General features: G+C 43.3%; 1 protein-coding gene across 1 annotated transcript in view; it reads right to left on the reverse strand.

Moving 5' to 3' along the window:
* The window catches only part of FMN2 (formin 2), a 280120-nt gene that overhangs the window by 122002 nt on the left and 140113 nt on the right, over nucleotides 1–18005 (reverse strand). Inside the window, exon 8 of the mRNA XM_072141131.1 lies at nucleotides 8656–8717. Coding sequence (XP_071997232.1) covers nucleotides 8656–8717 — 62 coding nt within the window. The remainder of the gene's footprint in view (nucleotides 1–8655; nucleotides 8718–18005) is intronic.

Genomic DNA, 18005 nt, shown 5'->3' on the forward strand with positions numbered 1-18005 from the left:
TCTCTTCTACCTTCTCATCCAAAACTACGTGTGTAAGTGACCGATGAAAGGCAATCGAAACCCCATGAAACCATCTGGACAAATACCAATCTTGGAAGGCAGGGGTATGTCCAGTATTGAGTTTCCTGTAAGAATAACACGTTAACATTTTGCCTATGCATACCGTATAAAAATTGTAAGCATTTCTGTGGTCTGTTCAAGTCTCTAACATTTAAGGAACCCACTTTCAGACTTTCCATATTCTAAATTGGTTCTGGGGATGGAGGAGGAGAAGAGAGTCGGAAGGCTGAACCTATATGCATCAAGTAACAAGAGAATGTAGAAGTGTAAGCCTGAGGAGAGACATAAGGTTAATCCGGGGAAGAAGCTAGTGTGCACTTCCTACCATGTTGGGAATTAGAGATACAGGGGAGGGCGGGGTGGTGGATACAAGAATGTTAAAGAGGAGGAAGGGGAAGACACAAAGCCAAAGACCAAGTAGGGAGGAGGAGTGAGGTAAAGTGTGGTAGCAGCGGACAAAATGAGGGAAAGAGAGAGAAGGAAAGTGCTGTACGTAGGCTACAGGGGTAGGAAGGAGAAAACCTAAGCAAGACTGGGTGGAGAGAAAAACCTCACATCCAGACTAGCTGGGTGCGATTCTCCAATCGGGAAGGTGACTTTCTATGGGGAAAGCCTTACCCTAGGGTCACCGCCAATCCTCTTTGAGATTATACTACAAACATTTTGTTCATAAATCAGCTAACTCACTAGAATCCGCATACAACAGATAACTAGTGGATCAAGGTCTCAAATGGAGAACTTATTTGACTGTCTTGAACCAAGTGAGCATGCTATACTACTAGCAAGTAGCTAGGCATGCGCTCTTGGGTCCTCTACAGGATAAGAATAATCTGTAGCAACACAGAAAAGAAGAGAACTAGTGCAACCATACAACAAACCCCGAGACGGGTGAGGTTATTCCGGAGGATCATCTTGGAGACATCTCACTTCTCTTCACTTCTCAGGGCCATTCGGCACCCTGCGTCTTGGAGGCTATGGTGAGCGTGGAGGGAATGCAGGATCCGTAGGAGTTGGGAGGATCGGCCAATCTAGGAAATCCAAAGTAGGGACTTCTGGGGTTGCAGTTAAAGGTGGAGCCACATCTGGATGACACATGATCTATGTCTGTCCCCTGGAAAGGGAAGCTCTACGTGTATGGAATGTCTTGGTCTTGAAGTAATGTCAAGAGGGGCTTCAAAGCCTGCCTTTTAAGAAGAGTCCATTAGGACAGGTCTGGGAGAAGCTGAATACTGGTGCCATGGAAAGTAATGTTATCCACCACTCAAATGTTATCCGCGATCTTTCAGCTGGTACCTGTGCACTCTACAAATGACATATCTAGGGGGAGCTGGAGATGGCAGGCGGGCCTGCAAGGAGCAAAAGGCCCTGTCTAGTTCGAGAGCCAAGTATGCAGGGCCCCCCAAATTCTCATTGAAGATCAACATAGTGTATCGTGGAGTTTGTACCATTTAGTGGACTCGGGCAGCTTGCAGATTCTAATATTGTTCCACCGACCTCTATTTTCTGCATAATCAAGCTGACCAGCCAGATACTGGAGTTGATAAAATTGAGTCTTAAGAGCTGTGGAATGGCACTCACCCTTCCTGGTGATTTAATCCATCTTTATTCTGGTTTGCTAAACGAACATGGCTTAGGGATAGGGAGTGATGCAGAGGTGCTGTACAGAGAAGCAACGGCCATTTTGTGTGTACCATGTTCTGTAAGACTGTTCCAACCATGCAACATAGCACTCCAGGTCGTCTTTAGTGGGGATTGCCCTCAGGTGTGCTTTGAGAGTGCACAATTCTGATAGAGCTTCCAGCACTTTCATGAGTAAAGACTCTTTCTACAGAACTGGCATGGCAACATGTTTGGAAGTCCCGAAATGACGAGGCCACATGATTTAGAAAGCCTTTCCTGACAAGGGCTGTTGAGGGACAGTGGGACTGGCTACGGAAACTGAGTTGGTGCGGGAGTAGGTGAAATTGTCCACTCAGAGGCGGTCTCACCCCAAGATGCAGGTTTGGGCAAGTGGAGTGATTTGCTGTGGTTCAGTAGGAAATTCTGAGGGTGCCATTAGTTGAATAAAGAGGTGGGGAGGCACAGTGTTCTGGAGAAGTATACCCTGCATCATCACTATGGGGTGGCATTACAGTCTCACAGCTCCCTGATGTATGTGTAGACTGGATTGGTGGGCTGTCAGCAGAGGTGTTGATGCAGGGGGTCACCGGGTGGGCTACTACTGTGTGTTATTAGTAAGTAGTGCTCGCCTTGCGTCAGGTCCAAAATGGCTCCCTGATGGCTAAGTACAGTGTGTCGGCTGCAAGGAATGTGCATGCATATCCTTCTAGTGGATAATTAGGTCGGTGTCTCTGTAGTCCCGGTCTGGTCTTCCCCTTAGCCGCACGCTTAGCCGCAACTCTGGAACATCTTTGTCCAAGGGTCTGGAACACCTGGGATCTGAATCGGAGGAGCTGTCCAGTACTGTCACCAGTAGCTCTTCTCCCAATGACATGGGAGGCACGGGTGCCTTCTGCGGTGCCACGCGGGGAGCCACCATGTTGGGATGTCGGTTGGTCAGCGGTACAGAGATGCACCAAATGACAAAGTCCATGGGTGGTGGCTCTCAAAGTGACTGCAGGGGATATCCGTAGAGTCTTGAGGCGTTTAGGTCCCATTAGCTGCTGAATTGTGGTGCTGAATATCGGGCATAAGCGGTGAAGTCCCCAGGTCAGAGAAGGAGCTAGCACAGCATGCATTCTGTCTCTGTCATAGCCATGCCACTCCTGTGGGGATGCCATACAAAAGTGTTCTTCTAGCTATACAAGAATTAAAAAGTGGGGGGCGGAGCTTGACTGCAAACAATGATGGCTGTGTGATCTGCAGCTCCTCACTGGAATACCTCGGCATGCACCACAGCTGCAATGCAAGGAAAAATGCTGAAAGGCAGCAAAGATAAGCATAGAGACACTCCTTGGCCCAGTAGATTTGGAGAAATACCTGAGGAAAAAGTCAGCGCGTCACCAGCTCGCCTTTCCAAGACACTGCCTCGGACCATGCGGGAGAGAAGGACTCAGAGGCAGAAAGTACAGGGGAATATTCAGACACTATTAAAGTCTTATTCCAAGCCCTGAGCCCCCTAGCAAGAGACCTACCTGAGATTAAAACCGATATTAAGCACCTCAGTCACAGGCTTGAGCAGGTGGAGGCCTCACAAAATGATATGCTGCATTATAATGGTAAAGTGAAAGAAGCCATGTCTATTCACTACACGTTGATTAATGAGGCTTTAACAAGAGCGGAAGCCAAGGAAAACTGCAGCAGACAAAACAATGTGAGAATACAGGGCCTACCTGAAACCATTGGCCATGAGGCCTTGCCAGAGGTAGCAAAAGCTTTATTCAGCCCCCTAGTAGGCCAGATCAGCTGAACACATACATACGGCCCTACGGTCCAAGCCCAGGCCTGGGGAACCCCCCCGGAATGTCATTTGCAGTTTTCTCAGCTATATCGATGCCGCAGCAATCCTGAAAGCATGTAGAGCTCATGGTGAGCTAAAATATGAGTACTCATTTTGCTTTTCCAGGACTTAGCACCATCCTCCGAGGCAAAAAGAATAACCTTAAAGCCACTCTCACATCCCCTGAGGGCCGCCAACACTCCATTTAGATGGCTTTTTCCTTTTGGGCTCTCGATCTTGAAGAATGGTAAACAAATCATTATCATAACCCCAGCGGATCTGGAGACGGCATGACCCATACTCAACATCCAACCCCTGGATATACCATTGTGGCTACCATATGAGCAAGATCTACAGCTTCCTGCAGTTCTAGAACCATCGACCTGGTCCACGGTGGGAAAATTCCGTACAATAGAGGTCCCCTAATGTGACTCATGTGAACTACCAACAGCAACTACTGGCGGAATGGTCTTCTTGTATTGTATGAATAGGGCTATTCCTTTACAGGACTGTGGAAGATTTCATTGAGGAATCTAGCCTAGATACATATGTTTTTTCTTTTTTCCCATTTTAGAGTCCATGGACCTATATCTATTATTACTCTTAATGTAGACTGATGGAAATATGTCTTTTATAGAGGATTATTGGTGCTGCCGAGGTATTGTTTTTACCTTGCATAGGTCATTCTATGCTGGTTAGTCCAACCCCCTCAACCCGCGCAAATGACCGTTAACTTGGGCTGCAATAGCGTTAACTCAGGCTGCGTTTATTGGTTCACTTTTATTGTATTTCTTTCTAACACATTACTACATTAAGCTTAGAGATGGCTGCATATTCTCCTCCTTTTATATTTGCATTCAAGGGATGACACCCCGTTTCCTGTACAAAAATATTTTTTTTTATTTTGCAATCTTCTGGTGCCAATAACTTTTTCACACTTCAGTTTACAGAGCTGTGGGTGGTGTCATTTTTTGCAACTTTTGAAGACGTTTTCATTGCTATCATCTTTAGGACAGTGTGACCTTTTGATCACTTTTTATTGATTTTTAAAATGTTTTTCAAAATGGCAAAAAAGTGACATTTTCGACTTTGGGCGCTATTTTCCATTATGGTTTTAAACACAGTAAAAAAAGTTATTATATTTGGATAGATTCCAAGTAACTCTCATGCATATAACTAACTGAATATGGAGTCATCTTCCGTGAAAGCAGTCATTGTATATTAGTAATGTTATTGTTATCCTTATTTTATTGTAAGATATCCCATTTGTTATCCTTGATACTCCCCATTTCCTCTCCCCCTGTCTCTTCTCCCTAATTGGATGACAATGTTGGGATTTATGGGAAAGCCGGAAGTTTGCTTCATTCAATAACTCTGATATATGTTACCCCTTCATATTGTTAAAAAATAGCTACTGCCATTAATGTATACTTGAAAATGTGTATGTTAATACGTACCTAATAAAAACAGTTTCAAAACAAAAAAAATTAAAAAGTGATGACAATTTAGTTATAGAGCACCTGATAAAGGGGGAGTGGTATTGTTAAATGCTGATTTATACAAGGAGTTCACCAAAAGTGCATTGTCCGACGATCATACACTGTCCGTCAATTCACTTAGATCGCACGCCCGATAACCCGTATGTGTCCCTTCCCCGCTCAGGCCCGACAGAGTTCACCTTCTTCCTGGTGCATGTAAGTGCATTGTCTTGCGACACAATTTGAAAGTTAAATCCTGCGCTCAGGCCACATCAGTCGGATCATCCGACAGCACGGCCCCTGATTTCTGTCGCATGAAAGCCAGCGCAGCTGCGCCAAAATCCGAACGCGTGTGACACAATCCCAGCGCAGACCCCTGTTAGATACCTGTCAAAGCCGTGCAATCCCCAAAAACATCAGAAAGTCTGACGAAATTGTGCGCATGGAACCTTATTAAATGTGCCCCAATATATCAAAATTGTTGCAGTGTAATCCCATTAATGCATTTTTGGATGTTTTGAGAAAAGTTTTGATTATTGTTTACAATCTGGTGCCATAACACAGGAAGAATTGCTGACTCCCTGGCAGTGCTCAGTGGTCCTGGTCTTCCACTCTAATGCTAAAGTGTATAAGGGCATTTTCACTCCACCATAAAGGTCCATTGTGGCTGGAAATGGATCATGGCATGGGAGAATGGATAGTTATATATCCCCAGCCACTGGTTACTGCACTGCTTGGTTATGTCAAGGATAGTAAACACATGTTGTAGGATTATGTCCTTTACAAAATCACAACATTGCACTGCAATGTCTATCATATGCACTTGATAGATACAGTAAATACTCAAATGCCCTCATTGCCTAATCTGTACATGGCCAAGTGAGGACTTTTTTCTTTTCAGTGCAGAAAATCTTTATCTCTACCACATGAGGTGGTGTGGTCTTTCTATTGATGACCTCTTCATGATGGGGAGGCACAGGAGAGGAAGCCAGAAATTTTCTGAGGTATATAAATTTAAATGGGATGAATTTAAAATTCACTTTGATGTACAAAAACATCAAATAAGTATTTTGGACATTTTACTTACAGCTACAAACACTGTTAATGTGCCGCCTTACATTAAACCCACTGCTACAAATTCAGTACTGCAAGTGTATTCATGTTCCGTTAGGAGAACTAATTCGCATTCTAATTCATATTTAGGAAAAAAAATTCACAGTCTGTCAAAATTTCAGCAATTGTCTCTTATATCGACAGACCTAGTATTCTACAACAATCTAGTTGTACAAAAAGAAGGAAACAAAAGAGGGTTAGCTCTCCTATAGTTTTCTCAACCACCTATAGTATGCAATATCAAGAGGTCCAAAACATAATAAAAAAAACATATACCGTACCACTCTTGATGGCCAATAGCACACTGCAATCGATATTGAGAGATTGATACTTACTGTAGACTTTTTCAAATGTGATCACAGTAAGTACAAGTCTTGTCAAGTAGCCATACCCATAAAACATTTTAATTGTGTTTCACAGAAAAACAGTATAATATCAGTTTATCAACTATAAATTGACTTTTGTAGTGTATTTGATTTTTTGTAGTAGCTGTGGTAATAATAATGATCTTTATTTTTATAGCGCCATCAAATACTGTAGCACTTTTCAAATCATAATGTGGTATACAATATGTTGGGTGTACTACAAACCCATGAAAAGTACGGATATGACATCATTTGTGACATGACCAAAACAAATGTGTTCAACATTTCAGCAGCATCAAAGCACTTTTGAGAATGTCATTCTGCAGAATGCAGTTGATTTTTTTTCAATGCAATAGAAAAGGTACACATGTCCGTTATGTACATGATAACGTCACACCGCCTGTGTCTCTGCGTAGAGCCACGAGCCAAGAGCCGGAAGAAGAAGGAAGCCGCTCAGCGTGGGAGCACACTGCCTGCAGATATCAGTTTTACTAAACTGGGGAAGAGGGGGTCTGGGGATCTCAATATATTCATGTGGGGCCTGATGCTTCTTATACTGGGAGGCTCTGTATATAATTAGACTTGATGGGGGAATTATATATGGTCATACATAATATAAATTACCGGCAGGTTATTTATGTTATATACGTGAGGCTATATATAAATTAAGTGTGAGGGGCGGCTTCTGAATATAATAAAACTGGGGTGGGGGAATGTATTTATGGGGCAAGTTAATAATTAAACAAGGGGTGGGACTATGTTGCAGACTGTATATGGTAAAACTGAGGGGGATCTAAATATGGGGGGAACATATTAATTAAACTAGGGGGTACTATATGGGAGGCTGTATATAATTAAACTAGAGGGGGTGAGCTATATGTTAGGGTCAGATAAGAATTTAACTAGTGAGTTCTGTATATGGGGCTGGATTTTAATTAAACTATGGGTGGCTGTTAATAGGGTATGGAATATAATTAAGCTGGAAGGGCTGTATACGTGGAGCCATATTTTATTTTTATTTATTTTTATTTAAGAAGGAGAGGGTCTGTATATAATTTAAATGGGGGGTATATTAAAGGCCTTTGAATATATTAGAGGGGGTGCTGTACATGCTATAATTCTAGTAGAATATTTATATATAATAAAGGGATGTTTTATGTGTGGGGGAGCGTGGTGGACAGTTGTGTTGTGGGGGGTATATATAATTTAGGATCACAGTGTTACCCAGGTGACTTTATACTGTGACTGTGGTATTTCAAGGGGCATTTGGTGGAGATGTTCTTTAAAGCATCTAAAACTGCTTGTACTTTATTAAGCTGACTTTCCCAATCATGGCTAAATATCACAACACCATCTAGGTATGCAGCGCCATATTTCTTATGAAGAATCAGTATGTGATCCATTACCCTTTGAACATGGCAGGAGCCCCCAACAGCCCAAAAGGCATCTTTATGTACTGATAGCATCCTTCTTGGGTGGAAAAGGAAGTCTTTTCCTTGGCCTCCTTTGACAGTGGGATCTGCCAATACTTCTTTGTGAGATCCAATGTAGTAACCTTTCAATTAGTTCTTCCACCATTGGCATCGGGTAGGCATCCACATTGGAGACCTCATTAAGCTTTCTTTAATTGTTACAGAAACTGCACTCCCCATTCGGTTTGGGCACCACACTATTGGATCTGACCATCCGCTCTCAGATTCCTCAATGACCCCTAACTTTAGCATTCGTTCTACCTCTTGGGAAACCACTTGCGTATGTGCCTCAGGTATTCTATATGGCTTCAGGTTTATCCTAACATGAGGTGCGGTAAAAATCTATTGTTCAATGCCAAAGGTGAGATCGGGCAATTTAGAGAATAGAATCCGTCGTCCATTGACCGAATTGTAGAGCCTGACATATTATTCGTTATTTAGCAAAAAAAATCTGATGACATTTGTGCGCAGTGCATTTTTTTACTGATGATACTGGGGAACCATGGGTTATGCCTTCTAACTAATGTTAAACCATCAGGTTTATTTTGCAGCAATGAAAAAACAGAACAATGCTATACTGAAGTGAAAAAATATGTGGATACAAATGAAAACAAAACAGGTAAAGTACAAGCATGTGTGAATAAGCCCTTTATGATTTTTTAAAATATGATTTAAAAGTCAATTAAGATTCAAGTTGCAATAAATTTGTGTTGACAAACAATACTTACATTTTCATATAAAGCTTGAAGAGTTTCTAAATCAACCACTGAATAGTCCATTTTCAAAACCGCTATATGAATAAAGATAAAAATAAAAATTAAATGTAATCATTTCTGTATTACAAGGGTTTGTCAAACATTTGTTAAACATGGGTTAAAGGATGCCAGTCATTGATGATATGTAGTAGATACTTTTTATCAAATAATAATCATTACGGTTTTGGATTAAGTTCAAATCTACGTTAGGTTTTCAGCTTTGAAAACAGATGATTCTCTAATAAAATTCTTACCTGATATAAACGGACTATAAATTGTAAGCCTATGAAAGCTTCACATGTATATCCACTAAAATAGCAGTTAACGTTTTGTTTATTTCAGTTTGTTTATTTATCTGCACTGTTGGTCTCTGTTAGTATACAGCTGCTGGTGGTGCACTGTTGGTCTCTGTTAGTATACAGCTGCTGGTGGTGCACTGTTGGTCTCTGTTAGTATATAGGGACTGGATGTACTCTGTTGGTCTCTGATAGTTTATAGGGGTTGGCGTTGCACTGTTGGTCTGTGTTAGTAAATAGAGGCTAGCGGCGCACTGTAGGTCTCTGTTAGTGAATCGTTACTGACACGAGACAGTTGGTCTCTGTTATAGAGGCAGGCTGTGAACTGTTGGTCTCTGTGTCTGGCAATCTGGCAGTGATGGACTGCGCAGAAGATGATTTTCAGAAATGTCTGCAAATGATTAACATATACAGTCATTTACTAACCACCTGCCGTAAAACAACATAACAGTATGTTTGCATGGGGCAAAGGATGTATGGAGAGGGCTCACAGGCTAAGCCCTCTCCACCCAGACCAGCATATTGCAGCAAATACCCACCATTAACACCCACAACGCTGGCACCAATCACAGTTGTTAAGCCTTTACATGCCACTAGCAAAACATTGCAATCTTATCTGTGATCATCGCTCCTCATGAAGTCATCGCTATGAGAGCCTTGGATCTTTATAAGACCCCAGTAATTGTAATTTCTGCAGATCTGTTACAATGTTTTGGTCACACATTGTAATAGATCTTGTGCGAAAACACCATATACTGCTATACTGTAGCATGGAAGTATATGGTAAGATTGATAAAATAAATAATAGAAAAATAGTAAAAAAAAAAGGAAAATAAAAATTCATAAACATGTCATATATTGCCATGTCCCCCGGCGGGGGTCGAATGACCAAGACACAGGAGTCGCTTAAAGCCATTGGAGCCACAATTTTATTGCATTTTTTGGCACGAATACAATATTCTTGTACTTGGTTTGGGGTCACTGCAACATGAGGAACTGTATTGCGGGGTCACAGCATTAGAAAGGTTGAGAAACACTGGTCTAAATCAAGATGTACACTGCAGAGAAAGAAACTCACACTGCCTCCCTTATACAGGAATAAAGCTTCTTTTTTAAGAGCACATAACTTGATACTGACTTATATATACACTAGAAACGTACTACAATACCTTCTCCGATAAACAAGAATGTAACTACTATAATACTGCCCCTAGGTAAAATATATTGTAATACTTCCTGCTCCTATGTACAAGAATATAGCTACTATAATACTGCCCCCTATGTACAAAAATATAACTACTATAATACTGACCCCTATGTACAAGAATATAACTACTATAATACTGCCCCCTATGTACAGGAATATAACTACTATAATACAGCCCCCTTTGTACAAGAATATAACTACTATAATACTGCCCCCTATGTACAAAAATATAACTACTAAAATACTGCCCCCTATGTACAAGAATATAACTGCTATAATAGTGCCCCTATGTACATATATTGCCTCCCAGCCCGCCCCAGTATATAGCCAGCCAGCCCCCCAGTATATAGCCAGCCATCCTTCACTCCCAGTATATAGCCAGCCAAACCCCAAGTTCAGTATATAGCCAGCCAGCCCTCCTAGTATATAGCCAGCCCTCCCAGTATACAGCCAGCTGACTGTAGTATATAGCCAGCCAATCCCCCCAGTATATAGCCAGCCCCCCAGTATACAGCCAGCCAGTCCCCCTAGTATAGTCAGTCCCACCAGTATACAGCCAGCCAGTCAGTCCCCCCCAGTATATTGCCAACCCCTGCAGTAGACAGCCAAACAGCCCCCCAGTATACAGCCAGCCTGCCCCCCTATATATAGCCAGACAGCCCCCTAGTATATAGCCAGACTGCCCCCCCAGTATACAGTCATTCTTCCCCCTTTACACTGCCAGCCAGTCACCCCTGTATACAGCCCCTCCCCTCTGTATACAGCAGCCCCCCCCTGGTATACAACCAGCCCCCTCTGGTATACAGCGAGCCCCTCCCCACCCCAGTACATAAAAATAAAAAAACATGAAACTCACCTCTTATGATGTTCCCCCTCTGATCCGCTATTTGATGCAGTCTGGCCACGGTGACAGCTCCGTACGCCCCGGCGACGCAGACTATGACGTCAGCTGCTTGCCGACGTCATAGTCTGTGCGACGCCAGGGCGTAAGGAGATATCACCGCGGCCAGACTGGATCAAGTGGGAGTGCATCGGAAAGGTGACTTTCATGTTTTTTTTTATTTTTCCACTGGCCCCACCAGTCCCAGACCGGCCCCAGACCAGCCCCAGAACAGCCCTAAGCTAGTCGGCCCACCGGGATTTCTCCCAGTCGGTCTTTTGACCAGTCCGCCCCTGCTTGATATACTTTGTTACAATGTGGATTCTAGTTTCGTGACGCCGGTAATGTGTTCTGAAATTCTTTTTTTCAATTTGTGAATTGTACGGCTGACATACTGAACATTACACAACTGACACAGCTAGATAAACAACATGATCGCTCTGACAGTTTAAATGTGTCCTAATATTATAAGATTTCAAGGCTACTGAAGATGTAAAATTAGTTTTATGGATATATTTACACAAGTTACATTGGACACCACCATATTTGCACTACCATTATAACTTAACCAAGATATCTGGTTCAATTTTGACACAAAAAGATTTGGAGCAAGAATTTTACCCATAGATGGAGCATTTCTAGATACAAAGCGTACACTCTTAATAATAATAATTCTTTTATTTATTTAGCACACACAGATTACACAGCGCTGCACAAAGCATGTCAAATTGGTCCCTGTCCCCAATGGGGCTCACAATCTAAACAACCTAACAGTATGTTTTTGGAGTGTGGGAGGAAACCGGAGTACCCGGAGGAAACCCACGCAAACACGGAAAGAACATACAAACTCTTTGCAGATGTTGACCTGGGTGGGATTTGAACCCAGGAATCCAGTGCTGAAAGGCAGAAGTGCTACTCACTCAGCTGCCGTGCCGCCCTACTTAAGATAAAATTTGGTCTTGGTGAAGAATAAAAAACTACTTGTTAATGATACACATAACATCCTGATAATGGGAGCTATATGTTGTACTGAAAGTTACAAGTTGTAAATTTCCACTGCCTATAATTTTTTTTCATTGTTTTTTTCTTTTTGACACAGTGGGGCTGATTTACTAAGGGTTCGAATCGAGCATTTTTGTCGGGTTTCCCCAATGTTTCCGATTTGCGCCAAATTGCCCCAGGATTTTGGAGCACGTAATCGGATTGTGGCGCATCGGGGGCGTGGCCGTCGGAAAACCAGACGGATTTGGAAAAACTGCGGAATTTAAAAAAAAAATTGTGAAAAGCACTCACATACACCGGGACGAAGAATGTGAACTCCGGCGGACTTCAGCGCAGCAGCGACACCTAGTGGATATCGGGAGCAAGACCTTAGTGAATCCCGGCAAGCTCCGAATCAACGTCGGACAATGCGCTGCGGGATCGCGAATGATCCGGCTAAGTAAATGAGCCCCAGTGTATAGTATCTCTGTTCTGCTTTTATTATCAAGAGACAAGGCAATATGTGTTGAACATGAAAAAGTTATTTGTTAGTAGAAAAAGAAGGACATCCCCAATATACTTCATTAGTTCCTGTGAAAAAAACTGTACTCATGTAAATGAAAAAATATAGCTTGAATTGCTAGTTGATGCGGTATCATAGAATAGAGTAATATCACATATTATCCTGGTGTAGTGGTTATCCCAATTCATTTTATCCATGGTTTTCAAAACTTTAAAACTGTCTGTAACAAAACCTGGTGTGCGTTTTACAAATTGTTGCAGGATATTGTCCAACCAAGATGACATATTCTCAAGTAGATAAGAATAGAGAATATGTCACTCAATTGTATATGCTTTGTAAATGCTTTTGTTCTCATAACAATCCACTCAAATTCATATGAAGTTTCAGTCAAACATGACCTTCCTCATATACTGTGCATAATATACAGAGTAAAATCAATAATGATCATAGGTAACTATATATTAATCAATTGACAGTATCAAATATTATATACAATATCTACAGAGAATACAAAATAGTCCATGTGCTATTATTGCAAATAATTGGCAACCAACTTTTATAGATGATTGGGCAAGAATATAGTTGTGCATAGAATATCATTGCAGAGCAACAGATACAGCGAAGAAAGAGGGGGAGAGGCTGCAACAGAATGAGCATATAATTAGGTACAAAACTATAATCCATAATATATTGCCTTAAAGCAAACTAAAGTTGCATGGTATTATAAGGTAAGGAGATTTTGAGCCTTAGGGATACCAGGGATGTTACTCTAATTGGCTAATGGGCAGCACTGTGGCTCAGTGGTTAGCCCTACATCCTTGCAGCGCTGGGGAACAACCTCCTAAGGTATGTACATCTGCATATACACCCCTGAGGAATTCGTTCCTATACAATGAAACACGTGGGGAGCCTGTCACCCCTGTCCACGGGCACTTCCTCTGACTGCATGCCGGTCCACTAGTGGACACATACTGGTCATATCTTATGTATCCTCTGCATTTACTGTCGGTATACTTTTTGTCACGTTTACCTTGGAGCTATACTAATTGACTTGGTACTTTTTGTAGTTGGATCAACCAATCTTATATGTTTACATGCTCAGGGACCTTCCATCTTTTTATGTGCATTAAGTATTACAGCACCACTTTGTATGTTTAAATTTGATCTTATGGTCGGGGAGGCTGCACATCACTATTTAGTGATTTAGGCTGCATTCACACACATGTATGGGGGACGTATATACGGCAGATATGCGCCCCCCATACACTTCTATGGGCTTATGGCCCTGTACGGGAGCGGTAAGGTGCAGCACACGTGCGGCACCGTACCGCTCCGTAGCCCGGGAAAAGATTGGACATATCCTATCTTTTCCTTTGATACGGCGCCGTGCGCTGTATCTTCCTGTGGAGAGTGGCGGGGGTGAGCAGCGCTCATCCCCTGCTCCTCTCCACAGCGCTGATGTATGCCCGCCGTACTATGGTACATTGGGCATATATTGTGTGAATGTAGCCTTACAGTGGGTGATTTACAGTTCACCAATACCAGGTTACTGTATGAATTGGATGTACATTACATGTTTTAAATGTTTTTAAATGTGTGTCATTCATTGTCTGTCAAGAATTAATAAATTGGATACATTGTTCTATATTAATTTAAGAGCCTATAGATGCATTCTTTTTCCTTTTTTGGTTTTCTGAGAAGCAACCCCACACATTAATGGTTGCAGGATGCTTTACAGTTTACATGAGACAAGACTGGTGGTAGCGCTCACCTTGTCTTCTCCGAACAAGCTGTTTTCCAGATGTTCCAAACAATCGGAAAGGGGACTCATCAGAGAAAATGACTTTACCCCAGTCCTCAGCAGGCCACTCCCTGTACCTTTTGCAGAATATCAGTCTGTCCCTGATGTTTTTTTCTGGAGAGAAGTGGCTTCTTTGCAGTCCTCCTTGACACCAGGCCTTGCTCCAAGAGTCTCCGCTTCACAGTGCGTGCAGATGCACTCACACCTGCCTGCTGCCATCCCTGACCAAGCTCTGCACTGCTGGTAGCCCGATCCCGAAGCTGAAACACTTTTAAGAGACGGTGCTTGCTGGTCTTTCTTGGGCGCCCTGGAGCCTTTTTGGCAACAATGTAACTTTATAGGGGTTTTCCCATGAAAGAAAATTCTCAAATTGCAATCCCCTAGTGATGTTAACACAATAAAGATCATTTTAAACCATTACTTCACAATTTACTTTAGTGTTATTGCTGTTTTAGCTCCTATCACCCCCTAGGCTGCTAAGTGCAAAATCCCACAGTGTGTGTGTGGGGGAGGGGGACAATCTTCCTAAGCAGACACTCCTTATATAATCCATCCTCTATAATCCATCTAGTTTTCGGAGCAGACAGTATGGTTTATATATACTTTCATTTAGCTTCTGAACATTGTACTGAAATCTCACAAATCTGATATATCCGATATATATCTGATATATCGGACGCAGAGCAGGAAAGGCTTAATGATGTCATATAATATTGTATCTGTTGTGGGAATAAAATTTTACATTTTGAACAAAACAGAAATTTGATCAGATCAGATCTCAATATACAGGCTGACATGTTAATAACACTATAATAGCCCCATTGCTTGTTCATAGTTACTTTATATTGTTTGTTTTGGTCAATGTTTCCCTCTTCCTTGTCAGGATTCGGGATGAGTGGATCCACTGAACCACCACGGGAAGTGGTACTAGCTGACACCTGGGCCCGGAATCTACGTGACATGGTCTTGCTGCGGCAGGGTACCACCAGTTCGTTCCACAGGTGCAACTAGCCCACGGTGACAGCCGAGGTCGAGGTACCTTAGCAGGAGACAGTCTCGTAGTCAGGTTCAGGCACAGGGTCAGGGCAGGCGGCAGAGAAGCAAGGTCAAGTCCTATCTGAGGTCAGCAAAGGGAGGTTAAGCAGATGGGAATGGGAACACAGGCACACGGGACACAGGAACCCAGGAACACAGCGAGAGGCAGGTTTAAATAGCCTTCTGCGGAAATGGTGAGTGGCAATTAATGGTGCGGTGGCCCTTTCAATTTTCTGGGCACGCGTGCGCACGGAGCAAGGATGGGAATCAGGAGCAGGGACAGGTAACACACACCAGCTCTGCGCCCAAGAAGAGGTCACCCCCTCTTCTTGGGCTGAAGAAATCTCTGCAGGAGATCACGGTCCAGGATATTGTCCTCAGGCTCCCAAAATCCTTCCTCTGGCCCGAAACCCTTCCAGTCAACCAAGAAGGACCGATTCCACAGGAGCAGGAGGAGGTACATACCGGAAGAAGCGGTTCAGGATGAAAGGCTTTAGCAGGGAGACATGGGAGGAGTTTGGGATGTGCATGGTGGGAGGAAGATGCAACTTGTAGGACACCGGATTGATGCTACTCAGGACCACGAAAGGACCCAAGAATTGTGGACCAAGCTTGTACCCGGGAATCTTCAGCTGGATGTACCTTGAGGACAACCAGACCTTGTCAACAGGAGAGAAGATAGGAGGAGACCTGCGTCTCTTGTCAGCGAGGAGCTTGGCACGGGCAGAAGCCTGTAACAACAAGAGGTGAGTCTGCTCCCAGATGGACTTCAGATCTTGTACCACTTCCTCAACAGCAGGGACATCAGAGGACACAGGTAGAGGAAGAGGAGGGCATGGATGCTGTCCATAGACAATGAAGAAGGGAGTGGAGCCAGAAGATTCAGAATTCAGGGAATTATAGGAGAATTCTGCCCACAGCAACAGAGCAGACCTGTCATCTTGACAGGCAGAAACAAAATGACGGAGGTAACATCCCAGAGTCTGGTTAACCCTTTCTACTTGTCCATTGGACTGAGGGTGGTAGGTTGAGGAGAAATCCAACTTTACTTGTAGCTCACAAAATAGAGAAAAATATTTTCACTATGACCGGAGCTCCAAGATTTCTAAAACTTCGATGAACAGCACCAATCTTCAATTTCTCCTGCTGAAAGTATGTCACCATTCAGACTAGCACCATCGCACTCTCATTCTCCTCCTTTATTATATTGTAACTGGAAGAAAATATGCAGGCAGATGGTGTGGTACGTTCCAACAAGGTTAAAATTTATTCCAGTTCATTATACTCACAAAAATCCAATAAAAATGCGCATATCACAAATTCACATAACGGGACGCTAGTTTTCTCTTACTTGTAGCTGGCTGCAGAGAGAACGCAAGAAACAGGAAATAAACTGAACCCCTCGATCAGAGACATTGTGTTGAGGAAGACCATGTAGCTGGAAGATATGTTGAAAGAACAGGCTGGCAAGACATGGAGCAGACAGAAGTCCTGGAAGGGGAACAAAATTAGACATCTTCGAAAACCGGTCCATCACCACCCAGATGACGCTATTGCCCGAGGAAGATGAAAGATCTATGACAAAGTCGATAGCCACGTGTGACCACATGCAACGGAAGCAGTTTCAGGCGCAAAGGCTTATTACAAGCACAGGACGCCACATGTGAGCGCTCGGCCCTTTCTGGGTGAGCACCGCCCCTGCACCTACAGAAGATGCTTCCACAATAAAAGATGCTTCCACAATAAAAGGCTTCTACATATCGGGTATAGAGGGAACAGGAACAGTGGCAAAGGCGGACTTTAACTTTGTGAAGGCTTCTTCAGCCGCCACAGGCCAGAGGTGTGGATTAGTGCCCCTCTTGGTGAGTGCCAGTAGAGAAATATGGGATAGACTGCTGGTAGTAGTTTGTGAAGCCAAGAAACCTCTGAATGTCTCTTAGACCTTCTGGACGCGGCCACTGCAGACCTGCCGACAGTTTGGCTGGATCCATCTGGAGGCCTTTGTCGGAGATTATGTAACCGAGGAGAGGTAGGCTTTGTTGGTGGAACAGACACTTCTCAAACTTGTCGTGGAGATGATTGGCTCGTAGGAGGCCAACAACTTGCCGCGGTGAGACTGGTGGGACTCAAGATCTGGGGAGAAGACCAAAATGTCGTTCAAGTAGACCACGACAAACGTATACAGCAAATCTCGAAAGATTTAATTGACAAATTCCTACAAGACAGCTGGAGCATTACAAAGTGCAAATGGCATCACAAGATATTCGAAATGTCCATCTCAGGTGTTAAATGCTGTCTTCCATTCGTCACCCTCACGGATCCGGATGAGGTTGTAGGCCCCACGCAGGTTCAACTTGGAGAAAATCCTGGATCAGCGCAGGCAGTTGAAGAGCTCCGTGATCAATGGCAGAGGACAGCAGTTCTTAATGGTGACCCTGTCCGAGATAGCTAATGCAAGGATGCAAGGAAACGTCCTCCTTGGTAACAAAGAAGAATTCTGCACCCGCAGGAGAGGAGGACTTCCGTATGAAACCTCTTTGCAGGTTCTCCTTGATATACTCTGACATGGCTGTGGTTTCGGGAACGGAGAGCGGGTACAC

Source organism: Engystomops pustulosus, chromosome 3 (assembly GCF_040894005.1).
Source record: "Engystomops pustulosus chromosome 3, aEngPut4.maternal, whole genome shotgun sequence".
Lineage (NCBI taxonomy): Eukaryota > Metazoa > Chordata > Amphibia > Anura > Leptodactylidae > Engystomops > Engystomops pustulosus.